The sequence below is a fragment of the Podarcis gaigeae genome (assembly GCF_964106915.1).
Source record: "Podarcis gaigeae genome assembly, chromosome: 2".
In the NCBI taxonomy this organism is placed as follows: domain Eukaryota; kingdom Metazoa; phylum Chordata; class Lepidosauria; order Squamata; family Lacertidae; genus Podarcis; species Podarcis gaigeae.
In genome coordinates, this window is record NC_139679.1 from 13,668,191 (window position 1) to 13,680,337 (window position 12,147).

Consider the following 12,147-nt stretch of genomic DNA (forward strand, 5'->3'; position numbering starts at 1 on the left):
TCAGACACTAGACAATTAGATTCTCACCTTCAAAGTAACTAGATTTTCTGCGTTTCCTATCCCCCACGCCCATTCCTGCAACCTGGAAGTAATCACCATGGCACCAAGATGTTTTTGGACTATCAGTCATCCCTGAATATTGGTCATGCTGGCTGGGGGCTGATGGGAGCTCTTGTCCATCAACATCTTAAAGAGACTAGGCTGGCTACCCTTCTATATACCGAATTTCTAGGCTCCTGACATTGCCAATAGTGTTCAGAGAACTGGGGCCCTTAATTGTTTTAGGCGGCAGATAATTAGTTGTCAGGTTCCAGGAGAAGTGGCATGAAAGTCCTTTGGAACATGTGGAGAGGTGGGGCAAATGAGGACATGACTTCGGCCCCCACTGTATGATCCAGCAGGTTGTTGGTTTTAGTTCTCTTGCTCCTAGTCCAATCTTGCTCATCCTCTTTGTTCTGCACAGGTCTGGGCTGGGGATGTTTGGCTATCACCCTGACTAGCTTGCCATCTGCCCTGGCCATAGTTCTCGTTCCTCTCTTCAACCGCGAGCTCTTCCATTTCCTTCTCGCTTTCCTGGTGGCCTTGGCTGTGGGGACGTTGTGTGGGGATGCACTGCTGCATCTCTGGCCGCACGTATGTACCAACTGTTATGTATTCAGTGGTCTGTGTTTGCCTGAGCTTGAGTCTGGATTAAGGATTCTGAGCTCCTGTGTTCTGATTCGATACATGGTGTCCAATCACAGAATATTTCAGGATTTGGGCCACTGCCATTGGCCCTTGAACTCTGTGTCGTGATTCGCAGCTTGGAAGTTTAGACAGCCAATCATGTTGCGAGTGGGAGTGGCCCAGGCTTTCAGAAATGTATATAAGCAGTTGCTTTGCCCATTTCCTGGTTATGTAGTTCAATAAAGGTTCTTGCTGTTATCACTGTGTCTTACCTTGTGGGAACCTGTGTACACTTCACCAACCCTCTCCCCCAAATCTTTGTGGTATGATTTCTCTTTGGGGTCTCCTGTGGAGGAAGACGAGGTGGGAGAGATGTACCCCAACCTTCTCCATATCATGATGAAACCTGGGGTGCTTGGACAATGCCAAAGGGGAGCATCTTGCGTTTCTGTTTCCCAATGCCAGTGAACTTACACCTGGAAACCAATATCCCCACTGTGGAAGGACATGTGGATCCAGAATTGGCCTCCACAGTCACTTTCGGACTGGAAGACAATCTTACTCAGCTACGAGTGATTGCCAAAGAAGAAGTCTGTCATTCCCTTACATGAATACGCTGCCAGTTTAGTCAAAGCATCCCAATACAACTGTCATATTCCTCGGGCATCTGGGAGGCCACTGTGAGAACAGGATGCTGGATTAGATGGGCCTTTGGTTTGATCCAGCAAGGCTCTTCTTGCCTTCTTATTTCCAGCACTCCCTTGTTCTTCATCTCATGCATTTCCCTGTCAGCCCAAACCCAGGAGACGAGGACAAATTGGATGTCTGCAAACCAAATTTGTTAGTGGTTGGAGGGAGTGGTCCTTTCTCGGAAGGCCTTGAGGGTCTTCATACATTGCCTGTACTTAACTGTTTATTTTCTGAATTCTCCCTTTCTCCGCTCAAAAGAATTGTTTTCATTCAGGCACAGGCCAGGCCCCATGGACTTCTGTCACCAAAACAAGAACCAATGACCTTGGCGGAAGACGCAGTCCTGAAGGGCCTCTGCGTTCTGGGCGGTATTTACCTACTGTTCCTCATTGAGAATCTCATGGGAACACTCAAGAGGATTCAAGTCAAAAAGGTAAAGAGATGGAGTGGCCTGCCAGTGGCCTGGGCAACCTGATGGGCTGGCCAGGAGATTTCAAGAAAGCGATCCCGCCCCTGCCAGTCGACTTAGTTCTCCCCATCATCTTCCTTAATGTCCCAGGCAAAAATCCTATTTCCACGTGGGTCTGTGAAAGGATCCCTTTATGCTGTTATAAGAAAAAATGACTCCTTTCCATTATGAGGTATCCAGGAGCCCGTATAGAGTCTTTAAGTTGGTTCCCTATTGCTAGGAGAAATAACAGAGGCCAACCGGAGAATATTGAGAAGCAAATTGGCTAGTAACCCTGCCACAAGGTCCTCACTCATCACACGCAGGAGGGGAGGAGGAACCCAGAACAATCGTGCGCACGCCCTTATATAAATTTTTGAAATTGCCCACCCTGTAGTCCAAGGTAAAGGTAAAGGTACTCCTGACTTTAAGGTCCAGTCGCAGATGACACTGGAGTTGCATGGTCATCTCGCTCTATAGGCCGAGGGAGCTGGCATTTGTCCGCAGACAGCTTCCGGGTCATGTGGCCAGCATGACTAAGCCGCTTCTGGCAAACCAGAGCAGCGCACAGAAATGCCGTTTACCTTCCCGCCGGAGCGGTACCTATTTATCTACTTGCACTTTGACATGCTTTCAAACTGCTAGGTTGGCAGGAGCTGGGACCAAGCAACAGGAGCTCACCCTGTTGCGGGAATTCGAACCCCCAACCTTCTGATCAACAAGTCCTAGGCTCTGTGGTTTAACCCACAGCGCCACCCACGTCCCCCTATAGCCCAAGACCACCCCCCATCCTACATACATCACAGAAGGAGGCAGTCTACAGCAGAAGTCCTGTCTGCCAGGATATCTGTTAATGGTCACTGATTGCTTTACCTGGGCAGCCTGGCTATTCTTTTGTGATGGTTAATACTTTAGTTCCTGAATCCAGGTCACCCTATTCATAAACAAATATGCCCTTAATATAGGATTTGTAAGCGAAAAGACAATGGGAAGGCTTTCCCCATTTGCCTCCCTTACTGCAGAGAAATATTTGAGGTCAATTTGGGAGAGTCAAAATGGCTTCAGAATTGCTCTCCTGTACAATTTTAGACACGTGGTTTATATAGTTATGTATGTGTTTGCCTTGTACTTTTATGAATGTTTTGTTTTATATTTGGGACCTTAGAATAATTATAACAATGCCATGCAGCCTAAGCTATGTCCAACCAGTCAGAAGCTTCTCCCATGACCGAACCAAAAAAAGAAGAGGAAGAAACAGCTAATACTGTGTGTTTTATGTGTGTGGTTTATAGTGTGGCCCGTGTTTTGGACTGAACCACCCATGCTAAACCTGTGAGCTTCACTTCTGCTCTTTGGATGATAATTAGCAAGGTCACCCATAATTAGCAAGGTCACCATTTGGCCTGTTGGCACCAGGTGTGCTAAATCTCTGTGGCAGTGGTTGTTTTAAAACAACAACCACACACGTTTACTGGAGAAACCTTCTGCTCCAGATAATGTCATGTTTTGTGCCCACCACCAGAGGGAGACACCACTGCTATACTGTACCACCCAACACCTCTAGGGGGAGACAAAGTATTGCAGCATCAGTGGGCTGGGCTTCTCATGACAACCTCAGCTTAGTGCTGCTTAGTCATCAGTTTTGCTTTCTTTCTGTAAAAGGGCGCCACCGGAAAGCCGCTTGAACCATCTCCAGCTGAGGTGGGTGACAACAGCACTGCTGGTTTGAGGACATCTCATGGTGAGTCACACAGTCTGCTTTAGGTTTTTATTAGCAGCATGGTTTTCTTCTGTGCTCTTAACTGTGAAAAGTTTTGTTGTCCCCCTACAGAAGGATTCATGTGTCATGGCTGCAGTCCATGCACACTTTGTGGAATTAAAACACAGCTATGCATTAGGCTGGAAGGAACTTGTTTTCTCTAATGCTTTTCCTTCAACCAAGATCTGCCCATCTACTGGGCAGGTGGGGCAGTTGTCCCAGTGACCACTGTCCCAGTGACCAACCTCACTGTTGTTACTGTTTCCCCCAGCAATATACTATACTTTAGTCCTTAACCCAGCCCAGGCGGTATAGGGAACATGTTGCTTAAACAACCTCGGCCCAGTATACCTGAAGGAGCGTCTCCGCCCCCATTGTTCAGCCTGGACACTGAGGTCCAGCTCACTGGCGGTTCCCTCACTGCGAGAAGTGAGGTTACAGGGAACCAGACAGAGGGCCTTCTCGGTAATGGCACCCGCCCTGTGGAATGCCCTCCCATCAGATGTCAAGGAAATAAACAACTATCTGACTTTTAAAAGACATCTGAAGGCAGCCCTGTTTAGGGAAGTTTTGAATGTTTGATGTTTTATCATGTTTTTAATATTCTGTTGGGAGCTGCCCAGAGTGGCTGGGGAAACCCAGCCAGATGGGCAAGAAAGAAAGGAAGGAAGGAAGGAAGGAAGGAAGGAAGGAAGGAAGGTAGGTTAATTATTCACTGTAGGCCTTTAAAATTCCTGTAAGCTTCTTATATTAAAAAACTCAATGTACAGATGAGTTTTGTCCAAGATGCTCTCTTAGCTAATCTGCTGCTTCATAGACTCATTGCAAGGACAATATGGAACGCCTTTGCAACCCGTCTTTGGGTCTGCCGTGGGTCAAGCTGAGCAGAAGTAGCTCATGAGACCGAGGTCCGCTGTGCAATCAAGCTGTCTCTGTGTTTAGCCCATGAAATATACTTGGAGTTGAGTGTGGAGTTCATGCTCTTTATTCAGCTCATAGTAGTGATGAATGGAAGTTCCCCCAAATGTCTGCTTTATATACATTATTTACACAGTGGGCCCCACGTGATTGGCATATTCTGGGATTCGCCTGTAGGCCAATCAGGTTGCGGATTCACTTCCACCTGGAGCTGGATTGGGTGGCTCCTGCTGACCAATCAGACTGCTGCATTCTGGATCCTATTGTTCTAGGACCAATCAGACTGCTGCATTCTGGATCCTATTGTTCTAGGACCAATCAGACTGCTGCATTTTGGATCCTATTCAACTCAGTACATAACAGCCCATTATCTGTGAGTTCCAAGAGTGCATCCACAGTACTGCTTTCTTAGTCACAAATGCCAGCGATCTGTGCCAGGGTGAGGGTGGGGTTGGGCAAGGGGATCTGATATTTCCCTGCTTGGTTTGGGTGTCAGGTGCTGAATCCCAGAGCCTGACGGTGGCAGGAGGAGGAGCTGACAGCCTCTACAGGGAAGTCCAGGACTGCTCTGTCCAAATTCGCAGCTCAGAAGAGTGTGGAGGAAGCTCAGAGAGGCAGGAAGAGCTCCATCAGCACCATGCTCACGGACACTCCCACAGTCCAGCTGGAGCCCTCAAGGCTGGGATAGCCGACATTGCTTGGATGGTTATTCTAGGGGATGGGATACACAACTTCACAGATGGACTGGCCATCGGTGAGTGGCTTTGAGCCGGGGCTAGGTTTCTGCTTGTGCCAGAAGCAAATAATAATAATAATAATAATAATAATGGCAGGGCACAATCCTACAAAAGTTAGGCTGGAACCAGAAAATTATTTTTAAGAGGTTGAGAGAAATTACTTCCATTTATTTATTTGAGTTTATAAACCACTTAATAAAGAAATCCCTAAGCAGCATACAGGGACGCGGGCGGCGCTGTGGGTTAAACCACAGAGCCTAGGGCTTGCCGATCAGAAGGTCGGTGGTTCGAATCCCCACGACAGGGTGAGCTCCCGTTGCTCGGTCCCTGCTCCTGCCAACCTAGCAGTTTGAAAGCACGTCAAAGTGCAAGTAGATAAATAGGTACCACTCCAGCGGGAAGGTAAATGGCATTTCCGTGCGCTGCTCTGGTTCGCCAGAAGCGGCTTAGTCATGCTGCCACATGACCCGGAAGCTGTATGCCAGCTCCCTCGACCAATAAAGCGAGATGAGCGCCGCAACCCCAGAGTCGGCCACGATTGGACCTAATGGTCAGGGGTCCCTTTACCCTTTACCTTTAAGCAGTATGCAAAGAACAATTTAAAATAATCATCAATGTGCGAATAAAAACAACAAAATTGGTTTTCCTTATTTTCATTTACATGTCTAGATATGCTTGCTGCACCAAAGGAAGCTTTTAAAAGGATCTGAAATGGCATAATGAGAGTCGCGAGCTTCACATGTAATGGACTGTAGTCTTCCTCGTCTGTAGTGTCAAGTGTTGCCCTTGTACTACTCAGCAGGGAGGAGGGCGTAAAACTATAATGAGCTGACTCTGCCCATCATTGGCTGTGTCTCCAATTAATAATGGCCTCTCGGCACCCCTCTCTCCCCCCCCCATGGGTACTGGCTATCACCACTGGTTCTCTCCAGCCTTCAGTTCCAGAAAGGCTTGTGTTAGACCTCTGTCACAGAATCAGGGAAGCTTCCCACTTAAATTCCAGATGATTGAACGTAATCGCCCAACCTTCTTTCTTCTTCCTTGGCGATCACTCAAAGCCAAGAAAGACTGTCTTCCATGAACACGGTTTTAACAGTGAGTCCATAAGTGACTGTGGAGGCCAATTCTGGATCCACACATCCTTCCACATAGGTTTCCGGGCGGGAGTTGATCACAGTGAGGGTTTGCGAAGCATGACTCCCTCTTAGCGCATTTCTTCCTTTGTCCTGACTTTGAGCCTCTAGAAAGCCCATGACTCCTTCGGTAAAGGCTCTTCTCCAATTGGAGCACTCACAGGCCAGTGTTTCCCAGTTGTCAGTGTTTCTACTACATTTTTTTATATTTGCCTTGAGACGGTCTTTAAACCTCTTTTGTTGACCACCAGCATTACGCTTTCCATTTTTAAGTTCGGAATGGAGTAGTTGCTTTGGAAGACGATAATCAGGTATCCGAACAACATGACCAGTCCAACGGTTGATGTTGAAGAATAATTGCTTCAACACTGGTGATCTTTGCTTCTTCCAATACACTAGCGTTCGTTCACCTGTCTTCCCACTCGAGTGAAGACAAACTAGTTCAGATGACTTGAGCCAATCCAGCTGGAGAGAGGGGAGAGGAAACGCCTCTTTTAGGTTCACTTACCTTTGTAACCCTTTTCTCCTAGGAGCTGCTTTCTCTGATGGAATCTCCAGCGGTTTAAGCACTACGGTGGCAGTATTTTGCCACGAACTGCCCCATGAACTTGGTAAGGAAGATCCCCAGCTTTATTCTTCAGGCTTTCCTGACCTCTCTTACTTTTAAATCTGCTTTGTTTTACTATTTAATATTTTAAAGATTTGGGGCTGAGTTTGTGTGTGTGCATTTTTAAATGTCATTCACACACCTTGGGTGCAAATCTCCACTCTCATGTCGTGGCTGTAGGCTTGGCCATTGGTGGATTTGATATAAACCCAGATCCAACAAATCTTTTCCTATGGCCCTGCGCTTCTGATGATGGAAGATGATGCTGATGATATCAGTTAATCCTATCATATCCTCCTGTCCGGTGTCCAAGGAAGACTCCACCCCTTTACTTGGATCTGCTCTGGTGTTGTGGTTGCTCCTGCCCTTCTGTTGAACCCATGCCATTCTGGGTTTGTGGGTACCACCCATGTTACCTGATGCTGTGGTTACAGGCAGGGCCAGATTTAGCTTTGATGAGGCCCTAAGCTACTGAAGGTAATGGGGCCCTTGATATGTCCAGCTGTCCTTTGTCACAGCGGGTGGCGCTGTGGGTTAAACCACAGACTTGCCAATCAGAAGGTCGGCGGTTCAAATCCCCACGGCGGGGTGAGCTCCCGTTGCTTGGTCCCTGCTCCTGCCAACCTAGCAGTTTGAAAGCACCTCAAAGTGCAAGTAGATAAATAGGTACCGCTCCAGCGGGAAGGTAAATGGCATTTCCGTGCGCTGCTCTGGTTCGCCAGAAGCGGCTTAGTCATGCTGGCCACGTGACCCGGAAGCTGTACGTCGGCTCCCTCGGCCAATAAAGCGAGATGAGCGCCACAACCCCAGAGTCAATTAAAATACAGCATATGCATGGCACGTTACAATTAGCCAAAGAGGCAGAAAAAGCTTCAAGTCATCCACAATTTGCAAGTGGTCCATTGGGGTGGGGGGAAGGTGGATTTGGGGATCACTGGTTTTAGAGACATTGCTTGGCTTTGAGTTAGTTATGGTGCCTCTGTGAAGATATGTCCATTGCACTCTTAACTCCTCTTTTCTTTGGCAGGGGATTGTGCTGTCCTACTGCAGGCTGGCATGCCAGTCCGACGGGTGTTCCTCTTCAATCTGCTGTCTGCTTTCCTGGCTTACTTGGGCACAGTAGTAGGGACACTCATTAGTCGGAGCACCACGCAAGTAACACCCTGGATTTTTGCCATCACGGCTGGTATTTTCCTGTACGTGGCACTGGTGGACATGGTAAGGACAGCCGCCTCTTTGCAAACTTCTCCTGTTAGCATGACATTAATCTTTTGGGGACCAAGGATTTAGTTATTCCCTACCTGGGCCTCGGGACACGGGTGGCGCTGTGGGTTAAACCACTGAGCCTAGGGCTTGCCGATCAGAAGGTCGGCGGTTCGAATCCCCGTGACGGGGTGAGCTCCCGTTGCTCAATCCCTGCTCCTGCCAACCTAGCAGTTTGAAAGCCCAAAGTGCAAGTAGATAAATAGGTACCGCTCCGGCAAGAAGGTAAACGGCGTTTCCATTGCGCTGCTCTGGTTTGCCATAAGTGGCTTAATCATGCTGGCCACATGACCCGGAAGCTGTACGCCAGCTCCCTCGGCCTATAGAGGAGATGAGTGCCGCAACCCCAGTGTCGTCCGCAACGGGACCTAACCGTCAGGGGTCCCTTTACCTGGGCCTCTTGGTCGTTCCACCACCCTCAGCAGCTCGGGTGTGTGTGTGTGTGTGTGCGACCAAGGAGAGGGCCTTCTCTGTGGCAGCCCCTCATTTGTGGCTACCCCCTCTTGCAATTTTATTATACAGCTTTTGTGGAGTGATGAAGACACACCTCTTTATCCTGGCTTTTAGCACTGAAGATATCTTTGCTAAGCATCCACTAAGCATCGCTGTTATTGTCTCTTCAAGGGGAACAGCTTTTCTGGCTTAACTGCAAGCTGCCGTAACAGCTGCTCCCAAAGAAATAATGGCCTTTTGTTGTTTTTTCTCGCCCTCTCTCTAGCTGCCTGAAATGCTGCAGAGGAGCTCTAGCAGGGGCAAGAAGGGCTCCCTTGCCCACTTCCTTCTCCAGAACCTGGGCTTTCTCACTGGAGTAGTCCTCATGGTCTGCATCGCTCTCTTTGAAGGGCAGATCAGTTTCCATTTGGACGGGTAGCCCTCTTCAGCAGGAAACTCCAGAACACAAGATGGATCGAAGACGATGCCCCCTCAGACTTCAAGCACGATTGCACCTTTCCTCTTAACTCTGTAAGAGGGGCTACAGATTTGCTCCATCTTCCTGTCCGCAGGAGCTGGAGAAAGAACTCAGTAGGAGAGAACAGAAGGAACAGCTTATTGTCCCCATGTTTTTGTGTGGCAACAAAACAGGGTGCCAAACTAAAGGCGACAGTGCCTTTACCTAGCCTTTATGGCTTGGATGAAAGGAAGAAAGTTGTGCTTAGTCGCAGCAATCAACATGTTGAAAACTCCTTGTGCTTTCTAAAGAGCACTAGTTTGCTCGAGAGAGACTGGACCTATTGCCACCTGGGAATGCAATGTGAGAGAATTATTTGAAGGTCTGCAGCTTACTTAGAGAGCCGCTGATATGCAATGGGGGCCTTTCATGTTTTGGAGCTGAGTTTCCCCAGCAAGCTATTTCCTGTAATCCAAGGATAGAGAACCAGCAGCTGTTGCTGGACTACAACTCCCATCATTCCTGTCAGCCTTGCTGGCTGGGTACAATGGCAGTTGGTCCAATCCCTGATGTCAGCTATCAGTGTCCTGCCGCATTCATTAATATTTAAGTTGGCATTAAAAAAGGCAACTGGTTACCAAAAGCCTCTACACCAAAATTTCAGGTTTGATGGAACAGTGCTCTCTCTCTCTCTCTCTCTGTGTGTGTGTGTGTGTGTGTGTGTGTGTGCGCGTGTGTGTTAGTTAATGCAAGGAAGCCTGGACCTCTTTAGTTATGGGATGGGTGTGTTTGTAGAAGTGTAGTACATGACAAAGTCCTTAAGGACAAAACTCATCCTTATAAGAGGAGATTCTGCTTTAAGTTCCCCAGTGAAAACCCCACCTGTTCTGCCTGCAAGGGCAATTGCTTGAAGTGCAAACGAGCCAAGCTGTTGTATCCTTTGCACAACTCCTCATGTACCCCCTACCTAGAAGGAAGCCTAAAAACTCCTAAATAACAGAACACCTTCATTAGTTGTCCTCTACAGAATTACACAGGACGCGGGTGGCGCTGTGGGTTAAACCACAGAGCCTAGGACTTGGCGATCAGAAGGTCGGCGGTTCGAATCCCTGCGACGGGGTGAGCTCCCGTTGCTCAGTCCCTGCTCCTGCCAACCTAGCATTTCGAAAGCACGTCAAAGTGCAAGTAGATAAATAGGGACCGTTCCGGCAGGAAGGTAAACAGCATTTCCATGCACTGCTCTGGTTCGCCAGAAGCGGCTTAGTCATGCTGGCCACATGACCGGGAAGCTGTATGCCAGCTCCCTCGGCCAATAAAGCGAGATGAGCACCGCAACCCCAGAGTCAGCCACGACTGGACCTAATGGTCAGGGGTCCCTTTACAGAATTACAGGACTGGTAGGGAATCTCAGCACTGTGCCTCCTATCTCAGCAGCCACTGAGAATCAAGGCCATATATGCCGCCAACAGTGGCCTGGGCACTGGTCTCTAATTTCCATTCAACAGCAAACAGGTTCCCGGTTCCCCACACACAACCTTGCACATCGGAACTGTTCCCCACCCCCACCCCGGTATCTGCACAGGACAGTGTAGGAAAGAAAAGGACGCTCACAATGCGTTAAGATGGAGTTGCACAATAAGGGCTATTTGCCCTGGGAAAAGAGGGAAAGCGGTCTCTCCCGTTTCCATGGAGGGTAAGTAGCTGAAATGGAGGATGGCCTTAAAGGCAGCTCAGAAAAGAGGAAAACGTTAGTGGGTCAGTTTCACACTTAACTTTAGGGGCACCCCAGTGTCTTTGTTCATCCAAGTTTGATATTGGTACATGACTTAAGCAGAATATCCAATACAGTGGTACCTTGGGTTAAGTACTTAATTCGTTCTGGAGGTCTGTTCTTAACCTGAAACTGTTCTTAACCTGAAGCACCAGTTTAGCAAATGGGGCCTCCTGCTGCTGCTGCGCCGCCAGAGCACGATTTCTGTTCTCATCCTGAAGCAAAGTTCTTAAACCGAGGTGCTATTTCTGGGTTAGCAGAGTCTGTAACCTGAAGCATATGTAACCCGAGATACCACTACAGACGGCCCAAGAGATTGAAAACGAAACATTGACTCCCAACTATTATTAACAGTTCTCGTTTTGTTAGATTTACAACCTGCCCTTCACCAGGTTAAATTAAAACTAAATCGAAACTAAATCATGGGGCGAGACCTGGCAAGGGATATACCGCTTTCCCCTTGTCCCCAAACGTGCTAAGCAAACTGCCTCCAATTGTTCCAGGGGAGAGTTCCATTGTGCAGCTTCTCTGGTTGGAGGCAGCATGCTTCCGAATACATTGCTGGAAAACTGAAGGAAGAGGTCATACTTGCATGTTTCCCATAGGCATATAGCTGGCCGCTGCAAAAACAGGATGCTGGACTAGATGGAGGCACAGGCCTGCTCCATCGGGGTTCTTCTTGTCTTCTTATGTCCTTCTGTTCATGCAATGATCCAGATACCTCAGGCTCCCATCCTTAAAAAGGAGTTACTTGAAGTACAGGTGAAACTCGAAAAATTAGAATTCAGAGACCATTTAAAGGCCCAGGAACCCACTGCAGGTGTTATGGATTGAATAACTACTGCACCTTTTCACAATAATCTGATTTTCTGAGATTGTTAATTTGGGTTTTCATCAGCTGTACGCCATAATCATCACAATTATAACAAATAAAGGCTTGACATATCTCGCTTTGCATGTCATGAGTCTATCTCTTATATTAGTTTCACCTTTTAAGTTGAATTACTGAAATAAATGAACTTTTCCACGATATTCTAATTTTTCTAGTTTCACCTGTATCTTTCTGGACTTCAAGGGCCCAGTGTTTTATAAAACAGAAATGGGCAGTGGCAACACCTCCTTGGCCTAAGCAAACCAAGATCAAGAGTGCCTTTCCCTGGCTGGAGGAGGTGTGTTTCGTGGGCAATAAAGACAGGTAAATCATAGAATCAGAGTTGGAAGAGACCACAAGGGCCATCGAGTCCAACCCCCTGCCAAGCAGGAAAC

The 12,147-nt window shown here is 47.9% G+C and overlaps 1 protein-coding gene across 2 annotated transcripts in view; it reads left to right on the plus strand.

The window, feature by feature from the left end:
* Window positions 1-9,768, plus strand: part of SLC39A5 (solute carrier family 39 member 5) — a 30,561-nt gene extending 20,793 nt beyond the window's left edge. For both annotated transcript variants that reach the window (XM_083728889.1, XM_083728888.1), the window contains exons 5-11: window positions 464-633; window positions 1,631-1,789; window positions 3,464-3,545; window positions 4,978-5,235; window positions 6,882-6,962; window positions 7,986-8,176; window positions 8,940-9,768. In XM_083728889.1, the coding sequence (XP_083585015.1) occupies window positions 464-633; window positions 1,631-1,789; window positions 3,464-3,545; window positions 4,978-5,235; window positions 6,882-6,962; window positions 7,986-8,176; window positions 8,940-9,092 (1,094 nt within the window). In that variant the 3' untranslated portion in view covers window positions 9,093-9,768. The remainder of the gene's footprint in view (window positions 1-463; window positions 634-1,630; window positions 1,790-3,463; window positions 3,546-4,977; window positions 5,236-6,881; window positions 6,963-7,985; window positions 8,177-8,939) is intronic.
* Window positions 9,769-12,147: the final 2,379 nt, after the last annotated feature.